Here is a 23,045-nt window from a genome sequence, read left to right on the forward strand (position 1 = left end):
CTTTTCAATATAAAAATTAAACACAACGGTTCGGAAAATTGTGGTATATAATAAGACGACAAATGCTTAGCAGACTACTATCAAAAAGTACTTATTGTCCTTGGAATCAAAATTTATAGCTCAATTAGTTTTTCTATCTATTTCGAAATTTGAGACAAATAATAACTCATATTTTAGTCTCTATTCTTGGAAGTGAGTAATTATTTAGCAAGGCGTTTTCGGACATACTTCACAGAAACTTTTTTTTTTGTTTTGGAGTTTCGAATTTAAATTTTAAGTTTAACCAGTTAAACCTGAAGCATCCTGTATAAATAATTGACTGTGACTATATAAATAACTATATAAAAGTTCAACAATAATGCCACATGATGGTGAACAGTCAGACATTTAATTTATTTACAAATAAACAAAGAACAAAGCTTGTAACATCTAGACTAAACAAGAAAGTTAGCGACCTTGATAAATCAATATTAAATAAACTTTTACAATTCTTGCACAAAAAAGGCTAATTAACCGATCGATACCAGACAAAGGGGTTTTATTTATTATAAACTAAAAATGTACGTAAAGTGTTATTTATATATTTTCTTTTAGTTCTTCTTCATTGTTAAAGCAATATACATCAATCGAAAATCGGAAAAGCATAGCTCAACTTTTCAGACGGGTGCAAGGTCTTTTGACGTTACTCCTGACTGATTTAAACAAAAGTACATGTTACGCCTAAGAAAACATGCCACGCTTAGGGGACATCGATTTTAATATAAGGTTGTGCGAGACAAGTCACGACTGGTGGCCGCTATTTTCATGACAGTTCAGTAAAACGAAACAAGTTATATAAACTTCTTGCTCCTAGATTAAGTGTTTTTCAAAAAGGAGTTTTGGTTTATAATTTGGACAAAACTATAATAAATAATAAAATACAGAAGCAATACAGCCGTTCTCAGCTCCATAAGAAACGAAGAATAGTGATACCTTCAGCTGAAGGAATAGATACCGATGGCACCGTTGATGATACTGCAACTAACCACTCACCTAAATTAATTAGAATGCCAACAAACCAATGACATCATTCTAAACTTCTGCCGGCTAAATTAGGAGGTTGAATGAAAGACAGGGATAAATGTATAATACAATTAAGTATGGTTTATATTAGACTAAGAATATATCTACCAGTGTGAAAATCTTAAAATTAGTGACAATATCAAAGGGGAACAAAACAAAATGACTGTATGTAATAGTAACTTTCTACTAGTCAAAAGTGTTATAAATAGAACTGAGCGAAAAAAAAAAAAAAACACCTAGATTTCGGATATCGTTCACTTCGCAGACATTGCATTCAAGGTGTGTCTACAAGATCAGCGGCCTATGATTGTTACTAGGGGAATAGCAAATAGGCGTAGACGAAGCAGTTTTTCCATGGCAACAAAGGACGGTTCGAGACGATCAACCAACAAAGCGGTGAAGGGGGATGACTCAGTCCGCACAAGGAAACTACGAGGAAAAGGTCTTTGCCTGTAGTCGTCCAGGGTGTATCCTGGACGACACCGCGATCAAAAGGGCAGCAGTAGTAGCAATGACCTGAGGTTTTAGGAACGAGCTCGGTTGGACAAGTTGTTTAGAAACGGTACCGGATAAACTGGACTCGACCAGGGAAGGTGGAGTGCTCCCTTGCCAGTCTTGTTTCTTTTGAATGAGTTCAACTAAAACTTGAATTATGCTTATTTAATCTCTCATCGCTACACCCTCAGGACTCGCCCGAAATTTATTTAGATTAGCAAGGTGATTCCAACCATAGTACGCTTAGTATACCAACACGTCTAGGATAAACATTTTATCCGTCAATCGTCACGTATGCATCTAATAATTCGTTATCTTGAAATCATTACATTTTCAATTCTTTTTTTTTTTTCCTAATATCTTGCAAGCAGTTTTGAAAAGGCTTTTGTTTTTTCGTGATATCCTTATAGTACAAGTTTCACGATATACCAATTTTTAGGAAATTCTTAATATGTTTTAGTGGAACTTCAGTATCATTATTACATTTTCTCACAATAAATCTACATGTAAAAGAAGCAATTTTTGTATTCATTTTTCCATAACGGGATAGAAAGAAATTGCCAAATAGTCATTAGTCAGTCTTACCATTTTTATGATCAATATTCATAAATTTCAGAAGAAACTTTAAATATACACCGTTTCACAGATTTTGAAAACTGACTAACCTCCATGACGAACTGAAAAGGAAGATTGTACAATAATAATAATTTTGTATTAATAATTGAGATCACTAAACCTATTTAAAAGGAAAATCGTTTCCTTGAATAAAACAACAAAGCTTTTCAAAAGTTTACAGTAATATATGTTTGTAGCAATGGTGGAACATCTTCATCTCCTTTGATTGGAAAATTTTGTGGTACCACTATTCCGCGATTAATTCCATCACATACCAATCAGCTCTTTTTACGATTTCGAACAGACGAAGTAACAGAAGATAAGGGTTTTCGAATATTGTGGTCAGCTACTTCTACAGGTATGGATTTCATACTTTTTAGGTTAATACTTTTTAAGGTGTCGCATCATTCAAAACTAAACTGAAATAATTGAAATAAATACGTATAAAGGAGACTGTGGTGTAATGATAAACAAAAACGAAAGATCTTATCCCAACTAACAACAACAGTTTAAAAACAACGCGGACACGTGTTCCGCTCACTTACACGTTGTGAGCATTTTCGACCCAAAACTAAGTGACTTATTTTTATTAGATAATCTGAAAATGAAGTTAAAGCGGTTCTTATCCTGTAGGTGATACACTTCACCAAGGACAAGCATTTAAGTTTATTTTTCTTTCATTACAGCTAATCATACTTCCCAAATAGAATCCGTTACATAAATTAGGCAAACACCTACAATTTAGGCATGAGAAAAAGGGAAAGAATAATAATTTTAAGCGGTTCTAAAATTCTTAGATTAATAAATATGTTCTTGTGATTTTAATTTAAAGGGACAACTTAAGTCATATAAATAATGAAAAACAATTTCCTGTTCTTTTTTTGCAACGCTAAACAAAAACAGTGGCATACTACTTGTTGAATATTTAAGTTAAGCCTAAAAAAACTATCCCCCGATCTATTCCTTTGCCAATAGTATTTAAACTTATCCTAACCGAAACATTCAAATAGTCCAACAACAACAAACCTTATAATTACTCTAAAGGGTTAGAACGTTCGCATGTATGGCATATGATCCTTCCGAGATCACTTTAATAATATTCGAAAAGGCTACAATGATCGACTGCACCTCAATGACGTCAAACCCAGGTACGACCATTCTCTTTACAAAACACATGCAAATGAACTGACCCATAACTACTCCTAACCAAATTACGATTATCAAACATATATATACACAAAAGCTCAATACTATTTATTTCTAGCAAAAAAAAGAAAGTAGATTGTATTGTACACAAGTATTTGGATTCATACGATAAGAGCGTATTTCAGTGTATATTATGGAAATAATTACCCAACAGACTCTATGGAAGTCAATAAGAAATAGGCGAGATAGATTAGTAGGACACCTTCTCAGGCATGAAGGTCTAGTAAAAGACATATTAGAGGCAGAAACGGAAGTTAGGAGGGGTAGAGGTAGACCTAGGTTAGATTACTGTTCGCGAATAGTTAAGGCGAAGATTAGAGTAGGATAGGAAAGAGCGGAGGTGCGTGTCCAACCAGTCCTAGGACTAACGACCTAATGATGATGATGAGTTACCCAATATTGATTTAGTTTACACAAAAGGGAAGGACTGTACAACTGTAGTGAACTTCACCGTAAAGCAATTTAGCAGTATATATACTTTTAAACTTTTTTAACTTGAACACACTGTTGAACCACTCAGTATAAAGACTGATCTATCTTGGTCATAAAAGTTTATCGTCACGCTATTTGAAACAAATCATTCCTTCAACTACAGCTTTTAGACTGCTCCAGTTATCAACACTGTGTATAAGGATAGACACGATCAGAAGTATTTAAAAAAAACTATTCAATTACTTACGTAAATTATGAAAGAGAAAGATTCCAACATATCTCCTTGGGTATATAGCATTTGGCGTACTCTTTTCTACTATTCATTATTTTTCAATAGATTTTAGTGTTTTTGAGATCAACGTGCAGCATAACTATCAAAAGGACTATGGATTTTCCTATTATAGCCACATCGTTTAAGTTTGTTAAATGACGTAATATAACGAAAGGAATTAACTAATGACCAATAGCCATTATCTGTTTCTTATCATGTGATGGTTTATGAAAAATTTGGGCAATCTTAGTGGTAGCACTGTTATTCAATTCTTTTTTCTGAAATCCAGCTGACCAGAATTATACATATATTACTACGAATTTGACGACTGTTTGGATGGAATTATTTTTACATGCGTATATTTTTCTGAGTTTGTTGATGGGCCTAAGTGAAGGTTTATTACATGTACCTGTTGTTAAATTTGCTATTGTACAGAACTGGAAATTCAAAATTTACCTTTCAAGTAGGGTTCTATTAAATTCGTTATCTATATTATAGATATACCCTTTCTGGAATTTACCTACCACTTTGGACCTCATGTTAATTATAAGTTTAACCCACTAATAAAAAATAAAAGCAGATCTTGTCCAACCACGTAAACTGTAACATCTCAAACGTATCATATCATATCATATCAAGTTAACTGTGAGTGACAAAAATAACTCCGTTTAATAAACCTCTACTGATTTTTAGCCCCTCGCCTTGCGCTCTTCCCAACTCTCTAGCACGCTTTAATTTACTACTATTTGTTATTTGATGATCGTACCATAACTATGGTTTAGATACTTGCATGCCTTAGAATCGAGTAGAATATACTTGTCATAATGTCCTAAATGTGTAGCTGTATAAAGAGGATACATTATTTAATTTTGGATTAAATAGGTTGTGGAGGCTCTTTGTCATCTCCAGATGGAGTGATTATATCACCTCAATACCCTGAATCCTACAGCAGCAATTTGGAGTGTTATTGGCGTATATCAACGAACGTTGGTTCTTTCCTCAGAATAACAATTACAGATATTGAACTGGAACAGTCCGATTGCAACTCAGATTATATTCAGGTATTGTTATAATAATGATAATTTTATCCAAGAAGAGTAAATTTCAATATCATACAATTATTCTTTCAGTAGTAGATTACTTGTAATATAATACTTTGAATTTAATTTAAATGGGGGTTTGCTCACTCTCGTATTGTAACACGTCAGCGTTTGGAAGTACCCATACTACTGATATGTTTTCAATCATGCTCTGAAATATAGTTCCTTCATTTCTCACAAAATAAGCTGTCTCTAAAATAAACTGTTCCAATTATAGATTTACGATGGCTTGCAAAATTCAAAGCTTCTAGGAGTGTTTTGCACCATGAAAAATGTAGTTCCCATTCATTCAACGTCAAATCATGTTGGCATTAAATTTGTATCCGACGGGGCCATAGAAGGACGTGGATTCCATTTGCAATANTAATTTTATACAACGATCTCAACGACCATTCAATGAGAATTAATCATTGCAGCAACGAATATAGCCTACTAGTATCTCACTTTGGTATAATTTGACATATCAGTACATTATAGTAAACAGTTAATATGCCTTACAGGTATTTGACGGGCACGACAACAATGCCAGACTTCTATATAGTGGTTGCAGTGTATCAGATAAACCAATAAGATCTACATCAAACGTATTGTATATCAAATGGGAATCCATTTATGATTCCAGATTTTCATTGGCATGGAATGATATGGGGAAATGCACTAATACAATGAACACCAATATCGCTCGAAAATGTAAGGAATTCGATGAAATCTTAATTTATTTTGAAAATCTGTTCATCATCTTTTATGATAGCTTCTAAATGTGGTGAAGAAATAGCAATTGACATGTCATTAGTTTCCAATTATAAATTAACATCACCTGGTTATCCTCATGGTTATGGTTCCAATTTGGAATGCACATGGACATTTTATACTATGGTACCAGAAAACCATTTAGCTATTAATTTTAATGATATCAATCTTGATAATAATATTGATAAGTGCTTCTTTGACAAAATTGAAATTTACACTGAAAATGAATTAAATGGATGGAAAATTCAAGATACAGTCTGTTTGCCTAATGCAACAAATGCGGTTTTCAATTATGGAAGTTCTGTTAGAATTATTTTCAAGAGTAATCGGTACGGAAACGGTTCTGGATTTTCTGCGAATGTTTTACAAGGTAATTTAAATGTGCTATCATTATCGACCTTTATACGTTTCTTATAATATTGTTATATTATGTTACTCAACAACCTGCTTTGTAGGAGAACTGTAACATGCAATTATATTAAGTTTTATGAATTATATACCTACTACAAGCATTGTAGTGAACGCCATTTGTAAAAAATTATTACATTTTAAGGGATTGAAGAACTTTTTGTTACGTTTCTTCCCTTGTGGATTAGATGTCACATTATGGATAATTCTATAACATGTCTAATCCTTATAAATAGTTGCCGCGAGATCGGAAGAGTTAGTGAGTCAAGATCAAGTCATGAGGCGATACAGGGCGAAGTAGAAAGAGCGCAGAAGTGTCAAGGTGTGCAATATAGTGTTAGTTACACAGACGCAACTTTTAAATAAATTTAGTTATAGTGAGGAAGGTGTTTAATTACAATAAGTTCATCAGACTCATTATCAATTTGAGTACGACGTGGAGCGCCTTGAAGTTCATAGACCAACCAAATTCATCGATGGAGTGAGGGACGGTGAACTACATCCAGTCCTCAGACTAGCTGTCGCAAAACTCAAAGTGAAGCACTGTCCCATGCTTTAGAATTTGAAGCGGGGAAACAAGTTTCCAAGGGTCATGCACGAGCGCGACAAGTCAAAATCTGCAATGGCACAATTACAAAGGAAGGTATTGCGTCGCTCATCAATGAATATATGAGAGGAAAGCCACTGCTACAGACGCGAGAGCTGAGAATTTTGCTCGAGACTGCAGGAACTACGTCGGTCGTTCTAAATGCTGGAATTGTGGAAGAATGGCTAAGATCAGCCAACATTGTGGGGCACAGTTTGGCTCACACTCCCCAAACCCCCGAAGAAGTCATCATTTCAAGACTAGACGGAACCAACTCATTATCCATAGAAGGATCTGTCAACAAGCACACATGCAAGAATTGTTATCTACACAGGGGCATCCAACACTATCGGTCGGTCTGATGCGGTATCGGACTGACGAATTCGACCTTTGGCTGAAGACCGATCTGGACTACAGCTACCGGAGTTTGACATCGAGCATCACCCAGGCAAACAATACGGCAACGCAGATACACTGTCCCGGAGACGCTGCGTGGGAAACTGCTAATATTGTTCATCTGTGACATCGATCTGTTGTAATCCAACCACCGTTTAGCCTGAATGTTCCTAAGAAGATAAGGAATTAAAAGAACACTAGAGGAAAGACGAAGTTAATGACTCAATAATAAGATGGAAAGAAGGTGGGACTTCAAGTTCATCATGGGCCGATGTGAGCTATCTAAATCAAGCAATGAAAAGCTATTGGGCGCAATAAACTTCGACATTTTGAAGAGAATAAGGGATAGTTCAGATAGATCTAGGAACAAATTTCAACTGGTACTTTTGAAGAAAATAATCTTAAAAGTCTTAGAGGTGGGCGAGAAAATATTATTGGCTGGAGAAGGTAACACTAAACTAATGGGCATTACATAAACGAGTACTACGCTCTTCCGTTACTCTGGAGATTAATCTAAGAAGAGAATGTCAACAATCACCAAAATGACTGTTACCGACACATATCACTATTCCTCTTAGCTCATAGATCCGCCATCCATGAGAAAAATGNCACATACCACTATTCCTCTTAGCTGATAGATCCACCATCCGTGAGAAAAATGGAAGAATATCGGGCAGCATTTTATTTGGAAAAGAACTCAAATTGCCAGCGGACATCATGTTTGATTGTCCTGGATACTCTCCAACACCTGCAGATAAATACGCGGGCGAACTACGAGGACGACTAGAAGTCATTCAAAAAGTTTCTATTTATTTACAATATTTATTAACCTCTGCAATGTAGATTTTTTTACTAACTCACCTACTTATTGATCTTTTAAAATATAAAGCTTCAACCATTCTTCGACTTCAATAAAGTTTCTTGTTAATTTTTTTTAACTTAAATTAATTTTATTGCAAAAAATGCAAGAAAATTGTTCTCACCCTCACTTTAATTTCGTTTGTGTAACAACTGAAGAAGCACATCCCTGAACAGTAGCAGTAACGGCCAGCTGCATGGATTTTACCTAGGGTATACAACTTTATTGGTTATAACACAAAGATAAAACCCTTGAAGGATACACTATTGAATAAATGATTTATGAGATTTACTCCTTGAATTAGTGACCTTGTCTGGTCTGCTGGATCTTCTTTGTTGGTTTGAAGATGGTTCTGATGTCCTTTGTTTCTTTAGGGCTCTGCCTATTCAGTGCGTAACCGTTGGAGGATATGGTAGATATGCCAGAGAGGTAGTGAGCCGTTCGTTGATCTCTGGCATTTAATTAAAGGCTTCGAAACGCGTTTTAAATTTCTAAACGTTTTGTGGAATTTTAGGTTTTATTTATTTATTTAGTTATCTTCCATAACACTGAATGATATTTTGTGACTTACACCATTATTTACTTCCATACTTTAGCAGTCTTCGATACCTTAGCAATATGAAAAAGCTATCTCATAGTAGGTAAACATACATATACATACTACGTAAAGTCAACAACTATCGAAATCAGAGGTGGGTTGCTATGAAGCTATATTCGTTGATATTAACGAAAAAAAGGTATGCTGATATGCATTAGGCGGCCTAAATATCACCCACAACAATTTCACTCTCGTATTGTAACACGTCAGCGTTTGGAAGTACCCATACTACTGATATGTTTTCAATCATGCTCTGAAATATAGTTCCTTCATTTCTCACAAAATAAACTGTCTCTAAAATAAACTGTTCCAATTATAGATTTACGATGGCTTGCAAAATTCAAAGCTTCTAGGAGTGTTTTGCACCATGAAAAATGTAGTTCCCATTCATTCAACGTCAAATCATGTTGGCATTAAATTTGTATCCGACGGGGCCATAGAAGGACGTGGATTCCATTTGCAATATTCTACAGGTATGACGTTTTTTACTATTTCAACTTAACTTCAGATTTTATTGATAAATTATCTTATTAAGATTGTAGAAATACTGTTACTGGGTTCAATGGGGCCATAGAGAGTCCTAATTTTCCTAATAACTTTCCTCATGAAATGAATTGCACATGGAAAATTGAAGTGTTACGAGGGAATAAAATAAACCTGACCATTTCTCGTTTAAGTCTTTTAAAGGAATTCCAATTGGATTCGAAGAATTGTTCTATAAATTATTTAGAGGTAGGAACATATGATTGATAGTTTTTTTAAGATATAAATAGGGCACAAAACCATCATAAAGTTAATTCAGTTAATTCAAAATTGGAGAAAATGAAGGGCGATGAATGATAAATAAAAATTAGGAACGTTAGAAGAAGAAAATTTAAGGAAAGAAATATGGGGTAAGAGGGTGAAATAGATAGAATGAAAAATCGATACGAGGAGAGAGATATAAACATAAAGCAAGAGTAAATAAATGAGTGGACAAGGATTGGGTAGGAATGTAGGGTAAATGAGCAGGGAAAGATGCAAAAGATAGAGGATCGAAGTAAAAAGAAAGAAGTTGCAGAGTTAGTGAGAGGGAGAATGACAGTTTGATATATGTGTTAGGAGAATGTGTTGAGAACAAAGGAATGGTTGAATGCGGATGTATGGTTGATAATAGTGGCAAAGAAAAGAAATGTTGAGAAAAACCTTTAAAAGGGTTGATAAATTTAGATGATGCAAAAGAGCTTTTTAAGTATTTATAGAAATAAGGAATGTGTAAGGAAAAAAATTGTTAATTTATAAATTAAGAATATATAGATACTTATAATATTGTTATGTTATGTTACTTAACGTTACGTTTCTTCCCTTGTGGATTATATGTCACATTATGGATAATTCTATAACATGTCTAATCCTTATAAATAGTTGCCGCGAGATCGGAAGAGTTAGTGAGTCAAGATCAAGTTATAAGGCAATACAGAGCGAAGTAGAAAGAGCGAGAAGTGTCAAGGTGTGCAATATAGTGTTAGTTACACAGACGCAACTTTTAAATAAATTTAGCTATAGTGAGGAAGGTGTTTGATTACAATAAGTTGATCAGACTCTTTATCAATTTGAGTACGACGTGGAGCGCCTTGCAAGATTAGCACATCCATCTAACCCTTTGAAGTTCATAGACCAACTGATTGTGCATAAATTCATTGATGGAGTGAGGGACGGTGAACTACATCCAGTCCTCAGACTAGCTGTCGCAAAACTCCAAGTGAAGAACTGCCCCATGCTTTAGAATTTGAAGCGGGGAAACAAGTTTCTAAGAGTCATGCACGGGCGCGACGAGTCAAAATCTGCAATGGCACAATTACAAAGGAAGGTATTGCGTCGCTCATCAATGAATATATGAGAGGAAAGCCACTGCTACAGACGCGAGAGCTGAGAATTTTGCTCGAGACTACAGGAACTACNACACCGCTAAAGGATTTACTGCCAATTATATAACGGCATGATTAATTCTTGAAGATTGTTGTTGATAATAATTAACAATAAATTTTTAGGCATGTGGTGCGCGAATAACTACAGAAGATAGTGGTATTATTGGAAAACATACCTCTTTGCAATATGGCGGCAACAATTATTGCATTTGGACAATATCTGCTGCAAACCCATGTAATTTGTGCAATTATTCACTTTTTGGCTTTTACTGATACTGTACATTCTTTCATTTAGCCCAGCATATTTATTTTACATTTACTCACATATTTCCCGACAATTCCTTCTCTGACGATAATTCCACTGTCATTGCGACGGTCCATAACGGTGACAGCGACACTGATCCAATTTTACTAAAACTCACTCCGCTCAACGGCCAGCAAGAAGTTTATACAACCACGAGCACTGGTGATAGTTTACATATTATAACTCGAAACGATATTGAATTTGAAGCATCTTATTCTATTCTTGAAACAAGTTAGTAGCGCGATACTTGAGGAAAACTATAATCCTATCGTTAAACGAAATTTGTAGGCTGTGGAGGTATGTTTAGTCATATGAACGGCTACTTCGCTTCTCCTTATTTTCCGAAAAGTTATCCAGTAAATATGGAATGTGAATGGATTATTCAAACATCTCCAGGTTTGTAAAGCCTTTATACATTGGCTATGTTTTATTATTGGTGTAATCTTTTTAGGGTGGTCGGTGTCATTGAGCTTTGACCATTTTGATATCCTGGATTCTGAAGAATGCGATGTAGATTTTCTGGAGATACGAGAAGCAAATTCAACTGGAAAAGTATTACAAATACTATGTGGTGACACAATACCCGCAACTGTATCATCAAGGATCAACTTATGGGTACTGTTTAAAAGTTCTGAATCAAACTTAACCGGAACTGGTTTCAAAGTGCATTTTAGCCTAAGTAATTTTTTCTCGTAAAAACTGTGATATTCAAAATAAAAACTTTAAATGATCTTTTACAGGCCCTGCAAGTGAATTAAGTGGTTCATTTGGACAAATTATGTCTCCCTTTTATCCATTGTATACTGCACACGATATCAGTACTCATTGGAAAATAACAGTTCCTTTTGGACACTGCATTTCACTAGACCTTAAAAATATTTACAATAGGCTGTGTGTTGAGTTTAAACTACTGGCAAAGGTACTTTGGGTAGGTATTCGGATCATACACAAAAACTACAGCACATATTTATAATAATGAAGGTACCATCCCAACCAATAATTGTGTAGAATGCTTTTGGCATATTTCTAGCATAATCTGTTTTTGGATAGTTTTCTTTTATGACCCAAAGTAGTAATAAGGCTCTATACAAATTTAGAATTTACAAATCGTACATTTCGACTTTCGTAAAATTTTCTTTCTTCTGGTCTCAGAAAAATGTGGATGTTCAGACACAAGTACTATTCGTCGCGCCTCGTATCTGAACTTCGGACCAACTTTTCTCTGGACTTTAAGATAACCTACACAAGCTAGACATCCAAATCCTTTTTTTTAGTTTATGTCAATGGGATGGTTTGGAGCAAATAATTCTAATGGCATTTTTAATCAATTGGATTTATGTGGAGTACGACTGTAAATGTTTACTGCTGTACTCAGAGCCAGATTCTACATGTTTTCCGGAAGTTTACTGTCGTACATATACGCTCATACGTTCTGTTAGGTGCTTTGACTGAATCTTTCCGATACGCCGTTATGTTTTGGTGTATCCGGACTGATGTTCAACTCCTAGTTTATTTAAGATTTTTAGTGTGAACTTTCCAGTATATTCAGTGTACCCTAATCTTCTCTGAGATGACACACTTTTACGTCGTACAGCAAAATCCTGACACTTCTCACGAACGCTTCAAAACAGTGGCCTATTTCACCGTTTGCCTTCATTTGATATGCCTTTTCCAGTTACGACGCGTCGTCAATAATCTCTGAGATGTATCGATAACAGAGGTCTGCGAAATTTTTTTTTGAAAGGCCCATTTATACATGCCATAATAAGGCATAATTATTTTCCGATCGTTCTCTGATATTTCAATGTTTGGCAATTCTTCCAATAGAATATATAATAATAGATATATATAATACTTAATTCGTATAATTTTCTATCCAAACAGTAGTTTCAAAATTAAGTGGTAATAGGCAACTCCACAGGAACGAGTCCTTTTGTCTTCAGGTTCCATTACATTTGTGCTTTTTATTATGAAATCCTCACTCGTCTGATCGTCACTCGTTTTTGGTAAACCTTGTTTAATCACATCGTTCAGGCACACTGAAGGGATATTTCTACTCCCTCCGTTTTTAAGTCTGCGGCAGTATCTTTATTTGCCCATTTAATCGCCATTTTGTTGGAATTGTCAAGTCTTAAAAATTAATTTAAAATTAGTCAGATGACTCCGTCGCTCCGGAGTCTGCTGGGAACCTTACTAGCGTCGTCACCCGTGATAACACTAATAGTTTTTTAGACAATTTATTTACACAAACCTAAACCTAAGTGCAACAATCACACAGAGTTATAATTATATATATATATATATAGACAAGAACAAGTTAAGAAACCATGAAAAAAAATATATATACAGACAGCAACGAACATCGATGACAAGGTAACAACATAGGCACAAAACGGTAGAGACGTTGGAAAAAATATATACAAAAAAAATACGTGGCTGGTTTAAGTGGTTAATGCTCCCTCTCCATTACCGCTGGTAGGTGGAATGTCGGAGATAACCAAATAGTATGTTGAAAAAAAAAAGCGCAAAGTAGTGGTTGCAAAGTGATCTCTTTCTCCCTTGTTGCTGGTGGGTGGAATGTCAGAGATGATCTTTGCTTATTCTGGGACTGGTATTTATGGCAACTTGGGGTAACGAAAAGAGGTGGAAAATGGAGGGTTTGAAATTGGGTAATGAAATCGGGTAAAATTGGTAAAGTATAAACGAATACAATATAGCAAGATACTTAGGGGGAAAAATGGAATAGATGATTGTGGATAAGAGAAAATCAAAACGATAAATAGAATTACAAATAGAAAATGAATGAAAGAAAGAATTTATCGTATATGAAATACGTAATGAAATAAATAGGAAATAGAGAAAAAATAGATAAATTTGGTAAACAACTAAAGTATGTATTAAAAGAAAAAAGATAATGGAAAAAGTAGTTAATAATTTTTTATGAAGTTCAATTTCTGAAATATGCCTAATGCAGTGACTGTTGTTGCTAAGGGTGAAACACAAACGAATTGATAAGGGAAGCAGGTAGGTCAGCGTACCGGTCGTTGGAATCGATGTACAAGTTTCGCGGAATAAATTTTGCATGTACTTTCCGGATGAGTACAACACCCGACACATCATAATCTGTCGTTTCATTTGTAAATATTTTAGAATTTTGATCTTCTCTTATACTCCCGTTACTTGTGTCTTTCTTGCCCATCACGTTAACAATTGATCATGATTTTGTTGATCTGTAACTCTGATTGTTATTTCTGCCTAGATTAGACCTACTTGTTCTTGTGTAAACTTTGTTCTTTCTCTCGTAATTACCATACTTGCTATTTTGATCCGATATTCTGTTGCACTGATAACATTTAAATTTTCCACGATTTCGGCAATCGCGTTTAATATGTCCAGCAACCCCACAACCATAACAGCGTTCAGAGGACTCAGCCTTACTCCAAGTTTCACTGAAACGTAATTTTATACAACGATCTCAACGACCATTCAATGAGAATTAATAATTGCAGCAACGAATATAGCCTACCAGTATCTCACTTTGGTATAATTTGACAGATCAGTACATCATAGTAAACAGTTAATATGCCTTACAGGTATTTGATGGGCACGACAACAATGCCAGACTTCTATATAGTGGTTGCAGTGTATCAGATAAACCAATAAGATCTACATCAAACGTATTGTATATCAAATGGGAATCCATTTATGATTCCAGATTTTCATTGGCATGGAATGATATGGGGAAATGCACTAATACAATGAACACCAATATCGCTCGAAAATGTAAGGAATTCGATGAAATCTTAATTTATTTTGAAAATCTGTTCATCACCTTTTATGATAGCTTCTAAATGTGGTGAAGAAATAGCAATTGACATGTCATTAGTTTCTAATTATAAATTAACATCACCTGGTTATCCTCATGGTTATGGTTCCAACTTGGAATGCACATGGACATTTTATACTATGGTACCAGAAAACCATTTAGCTATTAATTTTAATGATATCAATCTTGATGATAATATTGATAAGTGCTTCTTTGACAAAATTGAAATTTACACTGAAAATGAATTAAATGGATGGAAAATTCAAGATACAATCTGTTTGCCTAATGCAACAAATACGGTTTTCAATTATGGAAGTTCTGTTAGATTTATTTTCAAGAGTAATCGGTACGGAAACGGTTCTGGATTTTCTGCGAATGTTTTACAAGGTAATTTAAATGTGCTGTCATTATCGACCTTTATACATTTCTATTTTGATTGTTAGAGTGTGGTGGAAGTATTACTGAAAGTAATGGCTTGATTAATATAAATGAAACGTATTTGAAAATGTATCAATCAAACTCTACAAGTAGACTAATAGTGAGTTTTTGCAGTACCGTTCTTAATTCAATATATACAGATTCTGCTAATAATATTTTAGTGTCAATGGAATATCACTGTTAAAACGGGGGAATATCACTGTTAANTTAAATTTGCGGTTACAACCACTGTTTACTGTTTTTCATGAAAAATTAAATCCATTAACGACTAAATGGATTGGATAATTTGGAGGTTATTTTCGCTCCTTAAAAATGTTTATCCGAAAAAAAAATACCGATCTCATCCTTCTTGATTTAGATAAACATATTATAACCGCAACTAAATCGGAAGCGGCCATTTTGAAACGTTTTCATTTTAGTAACGTCTAAAAGAAACAGAAGAATTTTTTAGAAATTCTCGTATAAACAAATTTAACGCATGGGCTATAAACCCGTGTTTTTNTTTCTGAAATATGCCTAATGCAGTGACTGTTGTTGCTAGGGGTGAAACTCAAACGAATTGATAAGGGAAGCAGGTAGGTCAGCGTACCGTCGTTGGAATCGATGTACAAGTTTCGCGGAATAAATTTTGCATGTACAACAACCGTCACATCATAATCTATCGTTTCACTTGTAAATATTTCAGAATTTTGATTTTCTCTTATACTCCCGTTACTTGGGTCTTTCTTGCCCATCACGTTAACAATTGATCATGATTTTGTTGATCTGTTCCTCTGATTGTTATTTCTGCCTAGATTAGACCTACTTTTTCTTGTGTCATGTGTTGTGTATGCCGCAAAACTTCCATCTGTGATACCATAATGAATGGGTAGCAGGTCACTAAATGTTAATGTAAGAAAACCAAAAATCAGAAGCAGATGGAATTCTTGAGAAGGCGAAGGTGAATACAATTATGTTAAATGTCATAATTGCATTCGNTTGTTGATCTGTTCCTCTGATTGTTATTTCTGCCTAGATTAGACCTACTTTTTCTTGTGTAAACTTTATTCTTTCTCTCGTAATTACAATACTTGCTATTTTGATCTGATATTTTGTTGCATTTATAACATTTAAATTTTCCGCGATTTCGGCAATCACGTTTAATATGTCCAGCAACCCCACAACCATAACAGCGTTCAGAGGACTCAGCCTTACCCCAAGTTTCACTAAAACGTAATTTTATACAACGATCTCAACGACCATTCAATGAGAATTAATCATTGCAGCAACGAATATAGCCTACTAGTATCTCACTTTGGTATAATTTGACATATCAGTACATTATAGTAAACAGTTAATATGCCTTACAGGTATTTGACGGGCACGACAACAATGCCAGACTTCTATATAGTGGTTGCAGTGTATCAGATAAACCAATAAGAACCAATAATTGTGTAGAATGCTTTTGGCATATTTCTAGCATAATCTGTTTTTGGATAGTTTTCTTTTATGACCCAAAGTAGTGATAGGGCTCTATACAAATTTAGCCAGCATTCCGTCTTGTATGAACTTAATGCGTCCCATTCTCACTGAATTAACGAAAAAAAGGTATGCTGATATGCATTAGGCGGCCTAAATATCACCCTCAACAATTTTACTCCACCTTTTAGCAGTTATTAACTGGCTCTTGTACCACAAATAGAAGAAGAAAGTGTGATCTGCTGAAAATTTTTTACACGTTTATCATAAAATTGGGTGATAATAATTTTCGAAATTCGTATAGGTAACAATCCCGAATAAATAGTTTCGTCTTATGCTTAGTGTCGTTTTTTATAACCTCTGTGAGCAGCGTTGATAATCGCTGATCTTGTTATTCACATTAACCGTACGCTTTGATATTTTAAGGATGATCAATCAGGTTGGTTAATGCACCAAGTCTATAGGACTACTATTGAATTGACAGAAGAATTATTGAAATTTATAGAGAAATATGTACCCATATTTAAACTTTTAGATATGGAGCATCAATAAAAATTCCGAAAGGAACATGATTGAGAGATACTGTAGTGATCTTAATTATGAGACCCAGTTAACTGTAAATTCCGATAAAGTTGAAATACACTTTGCAACTGATAGCTCATTTATTGGAGATGGATTTCGATTGGAATGGCAACAATTTGGATGTGGCGGTATTTTGAAACGTCCTTCAGGAAGTTTTACGTCTCCTAACTATCCGCAATCCTATCCTCCTGGCGTTACGTGTAAATGGATTATTGAAGTAAATTATGGAAATAGTGTGGAATTACTTTTCAAAGAAATTGACACAGAAGACAGATTTAAATTTGGAAATGATTATATAGAAGTATGTATTTGTCTTGCATAGCTTACATTCGTCATATGTGAAAAATTGTGATAATTACTTCTTTGCCTGCATTAACTAGGTCATTAATGGGCCCGAAAGTGATTATCCTGTTCTAACTACTTTGAGTGGTCGTCATTCTAAGCCCGTTGTAGTAACAAGTACCGGAAATTTTATGACCGTCTTATTTATTAGTGGCGATTTAAGTATGAATGGGAATGGATTCATAGCTAGTTATTCTTCTATTCCTTCAAGTAGTGAAATTCGAGTTAAAAAGAGTGATAATCAGCTTAATTAAATTTTTTTTAGAGTGTGGAGGAAAATTTACAGCTTTCAATGGTTCGTTTCATTCACCTAATTATCCATACAATTATCAACTCCAAGAAAGCTGCGAATATTACATTGAAATAGAAGACAGTCATACAATAGAACTGCTTTTTGTTGACTTTGACATTGCAAGTGATTCTTCCTGCAATCAAAGTTATATCAAAATATATGACGGTCCTACACAAGCATATCCCACGTTGAAAAAGTTGTGTGNCCTAATCTTGTCCAAAGTGACGTATACTGTGAATGGACAATCACGGTATCCAATGGAAGACGAATTACATTAGAATTCCTAGACTTAGAGTTAAGTTCGAATTTACAACATGAACAAGGCATTGCTTACTCTTTTGGACAAGATCCACGAAGTGATGTCGCATTTTTGAAAAAATATGAATCCGGCCAAATAATTAAATCATCAGAAAATGTTTTAATTCTGTATTTTTGGAACTATATACCATCAAATGTTCGTGGATTTAAAGTTCAATTTTTATCAAATGAACCCACAGGTGGTTACTTACTTATAAATAATACTGATACCATTTACACTTGTTTATAGGCGCAGTGCTCTGAAAATATTTTGTAGGATTAGTAAGCGGTTTTTGGCGAAATCCTTAAATATTCATTACGTTAAGTGCGTATTGAATAAAAATAACTAATGTGTAGGGCAATCCGATAAATCACTAACCAAACCCATGTTGTTCTATACTTACAAGACCAATTTATAATTTCTACCTTAATTTTCTCCCAATATATGAGACAAAATGAATTAAATAAAGAGCATTAACTTTTTGTCAGAAGATGATGAAAACAAGCAAGACTCCTGCCTCTTCCGTATATTATTACTTACCTACTGTATCTTACTTCTCTAAAATTCCTATTAATTATCTTATAAGCCCCATCCGTCTTACCTGCTTCAAACTTTTCTTCCACTTCTTTACATCTCATATCAATCCAATATTCATTAGCTGTCCTTCACTTTATAATTATTTTTAACTTTAACTTTTCCAAATGTTTCCTTTTCTCTTCTTCATAATTTTGAATTTAAGATTAGTCTTCATAACTACTACGTTTTGATCACTATCTGCATACACTTATTCCTGAATAACTCATACAGCCTTACATCTGATTTTTAAATCTTTAACTAACAAGAAAGTAATCTAACTAATATCTCACTAAACCATCTAGCGCCTCTAAACGTTATGATCAAATAAAGTATTCGCGAAGGTTAAGTTAAGTTTATAACAAAATTCTATCAGTCTTTTCCCCTATCATTTTTATTGCATAATCCTTCACCTACCACTGCGTTGAAGTCCTACAACTATTAAGTTTTCCGTCTTCTATATCTGCCTACACCGCTTCTAGGTTGCTCGTCATTGTAAGATGACGTAGGCAAAGACCTGCACTACTACCGTTTTTACAAGTTTTAGGTTCAATTTAATCATAATTATCCTACCGCTTTTCTCTAAAGGGCTTTCTACATTCCTGCTTTTTTACGCATTACAATTCTTACCCCGCATTACTTTCTATCGATCCTGTATAGAAAATAACAACATATTTAATAATTTCGGGTTCGCCAACTACCATGTGAATATTATCAGACAATTGTGTGTGCTATTTTGCATTCCAAAAGAAATGATATTAATCTTACTAAAAATAAACCTTTTTAGCATGTGCTTCAGATTTTTCTAAGCTATCTGGAGTGCTTACTCCACCAGGAGAGAATATGACGCATTACACTTGCTCTTGGGTTCATGTAATAAATAGTGATAATGGACAAACATTAAGCCTCTCTATACAATTGAATAGTAATATTAATAAAGGAAATCACTTTTGTGCTACTTACGATTCTGTTTTGGATGTAATAATTGGTAAATTATGGTTGCATGAAAATTTCATGATTGATAATAATATTGATATTTGTTTTTAAGGAGATTCAACCCCCTTGGCCAAGTTTTGTGCTGGCTACCAAAGTTCTGTCATACTATCACCATATATTGTTACAAAGATCAATGTAAGTCGAAAATTATTTACTTATTAGATCGAAATTTAACTACTGTCTGCATCTAGGTTTACAAAAGTGAATCACACAACTTCAACTTTACCGTTGATTACGAAACCTATCCTTGTGGGGGGATAATATCTGATCCTATAGGTTCTATTTCCAGTCCAAATCTGCTAGATCCCTTAAATGGAAAAATTGATTGTGCATGGATATTTAAATTACCCTCTGACGAAGCTATAATGGTTAACTTCACTACCTTCCATTTTAACTCAAACTGTGACGACTCGCATTTAACTATGTATAGCGGTAGTTCACCAATGAGTCCACGAATAGGAAAATTCTGTAGAGATCAGTTGCCAAAAGATTTCCACATTCAAAACAACGAGTTGCTAATACAATATCATCAGAACGACAAAAGTAAAATATTAAACAATTTTACTTTATCATATGAAACAGTAAGTGAAGGTAGGTTTCTTCCTTTATATTTGCACATACAATACACGGTTATTGATTTAAGCATTTAAATCGTTCATTAGAAGTATTTAGAGAAAGAAAAGGAGTACCTATCTATTTAATGAAAACATTTTTGGAATTGTGCCATTTCCGGTTCTACTTAAACTTGGCTATTGTAAATGGAATGCCCCAGTTTTCTTAATTTTGTTGACATGCTTATTAAATTTAAAACATAGTTACTTCTAAGTGCGAACATTATTAAAGCATCACTGACAACGTGATTACTGTTTCGGGAATCAAAGAAGCTGGAACTTGAGGGTTTTCTTTTTAATAAAGGAACAGATCACGGAACTCCTATATTGGAAAAACTTCCTTCTACATTTTGAAACTTCCAATATTGTAGACCATACTCGCTTAATAAAAGAAACTTTCCGAGTTAATCAGCGCCGATTTAGTTGTGGTTGTAGTATGTTAATCTATATCAAAAACGAGATCTTTTTTCCTGATGAAAATTTTTAAGGTGTGAAACTAACCTCCGACGTTGATGCTCCTTAATGGTAATTGTCAGGTTTCACATATTTATAACTGATGTTTTCAAAAACGACAGAATGAATTAAATTCTGCATGAAAAACGGTGAAAAATGCTTGTAATCGTACATTTAAGAAACAAAAGATACAATTTCGAAGAGTTAAAAAATGATACAAATTCAAATGGAAAAAACAATTGATTATTTTTCAATGGGACCAATTTTAATCAAAAGAGCGTGAAAAATTACTAAATACGTGTCTTTACATTTTTTACAAAACATAGTAATTAGTAATTTTTACGCTCTTTTAATTAAAATTGACCCCATAAAAAATGATTAATACATTTTTTGCAGTTGAATTTGCACCATTTTTAATGCTTATATTATATTTCTTTTTGTTTCTTAAATTTGCGGTTACAACCACTGTTTACTGTTTTTCATGAAAAATTAAATCCATTAACGACTAAATGGGTTGGATAATTTGGAGGTTATTTTCGCTCCTTAAAAATGTTTATCCGAAAAAAAAATACCGATCTCATCCTTCTTGATTTAGATAAACATATTATAACCGCAACTAAATCGGAAGCGGCCATTTTGAAACGTTTTCATTTTAGTAACGTCTAAAAGAAACAGAAGAATTTTTTAGAAATTCTCGTATAAACAAATTTAACGCATGGGCTATAAACCCGTGTTTTTGTTTTTTAATTTTCCTTAGTGAAATTTTCTCATAGAGTCATTAAAAATTGTGTTCAGTGTAAATATACAACGGTAGGGACAAACATGTTAAGGTTAAGCATCAGATATTGTCACATGCAAGCAACCCAACATACAGTGTTACCTATAAGAAACCCAACATTCACAATGATACAGGATAAAGGAAGACGACATTGGCGGATTGGTGGTGGTGGTAGTCTAACCGGACAATCCAGAATGCATTACTGTTGGGACGTACGCTAGTAAGAAGGGGAACATTATCGATAGGTATCTGTTAGAACAGCCAATTTGAAAGACTTAGAGCAAAAGATCTGCAAAGACACACAAGTTGGGAGTACTTGAGCCAGTAGCTGAAATCCACCACCTTAATAGAACTGGCCAAAGGTCAAGTAATTATCTCAACAAACAAAAAGTCAAACAATTAAAATAACTCCTTAGCTGTGCTTGACACGTCTTCGCCTTCTCAGATCAGGACTTTGATATGACCAACTTAACATATGGGGTCACTAATACCTATCGCCTCCCACACAAACATGCTTACTAGCGTCAACGTGGTACTAGTTCACTTTGATTGCATCATCGGCAGTTTACTTAAACCAGTCCAGCCAAAAAGCGTTTCAAATAGACACAAACCACTCTCCAATTCAGTCTTTCTTTTCGTCATAATTTTTTCGACAATATCAGCCCCTATTAAAACATGATCTGTCCCTGTGTTGTGTTGTAAAGTCGAAGTGTTGCAAACCATGAAATTACATGCATAACTTCTGTTTAAATCTTTTGCTCGTACTATGAAAGTATATTTTTCAGATTTAGATATAATTTCATCAAAAAGTGCCATGTGTCATTTCTTGCTCTCTATGAAGTACATAACTTAATTTTTCTGCAACCGTATCAGTAATCGCTCAGGCTGTCAATATTTTAGAATGCGAAAGTACGCTTTCTCTTAATGTTTATAGTCACACTACCAGGAATTCGGTGAAGGTTACTAACTGTAAGTTACTTTCGGTCAAAGTTGCATTTAGTGGTCAGAGCATTGGTGCATAAAGCCAAATGTAACGGGTTCGATTCTCTGCGGGGGTGTGACAACAGCAACAATATTCTCTCATTAACTTGAGGTAATTTATAGTGGATAAAAATTAAATATGAATTTTCACATTAATATTTACTTTTTTTTATTCGTTATCACGTTTGTTTACGTCGTTTCCTCCCGCAACGGAAAAAAACCAAAACATATCAATATGATGTATTTTTTAGTACAAAGACAATTTTCGAGCTACTTACATGGTTTGTATTACAAAAAATACACATAACATTTTTATCCGCCGAAGCGATCAGTATGTTCGCACTTGCTACGTCTTTAAAATACTCCGAAGTACTATCGAGGGAGTACTTTTGGTCCTCTTACAATTTTCGTCTTCTACTGGAACACTG

General features: G+C 34.3%; 1 protein-coding gene across 1 annotated transcript in view; it reads left to right on the forward strand.

The window, feature by feature from the left end:
• LOC108745096 (cubilin homolog) overlaps positions 1-23,045 on the forward strand; it is a 72,559-nt gene that overhangs the window by 28,679 nt on the left and 20,835 nt on the right. The window contains 27 exon segments of the mRNA XM_025975738.1: positions 2,370-2,530; positions 4,964-5,142; positions 5,399-5,538; positions 6,858-7,170; positions 7,260-7,373; positions 9,098-9,251; positions 9,314-9,510; positions 10,498-10,627; positions 10,678-10,754; positions 10,809-10,920; positions 10,981-11,220; positions 11,278-11,385; positions 11,441-11,668; positions 11,730-11,917; positions 14,583-14,772; positions 14,834-15,202; positions 15,259-15,353; positions 15,415-15,454; positions 15,795-15,828; positions 17,138-17,150; positions 17,247-17,594; positions 17,674-17,845; positions 17,901-18,129; positions 18,132-18,424; positions 19,586-19,786; positions 19,847-19,929; positions 19,986-20,385. Coding sequence (XP_025831523.1) covers positions 2,370-2,530; positions 4,964-5,142; positions 5,399-5,538; positions 6,858-7,170; positions 7,260-7,373; positions 9,098-9,251; positions 9,314-9,510; positions 10,498-10,627; positions 10,678-10,754; positions 10,809-10,920; positions 10,981-11,220; positions 11,278-11,385; positions 11,441-11,668; positions 11,730-11,917; positions 14,583-14,772; positions 14,834-15,202; positions 15,259-15,353; positions 15,415-15,454; positions 15,795-15,828; positions 17,138-17,150; positions 17,247-17,594; positions 17,674-17,845; positions 17,901-18,129; positions 18,132-18,424; positions 19,586-19,786; positions 19,847-19,929; positions 19,986-20,385 — 4,808 coding nt within the window.

This window comes from Agrilus planipennis, unplaced genomic scaffold (assembly GCF_000699045.2).
Source record: "Agrilus planipennis isolate EAB-ADULT unplaced genomic scaffold, Apla_2.0 scaffold37, whole genome shotgun sequence".
In the NCBI taxonomy this organism is placed as follows: Eukaryota; Metazoa; Arthropoda; class Insecta; order Coleoptera; family Buprestidae; genus Agrilus; species Agrilus planipennis.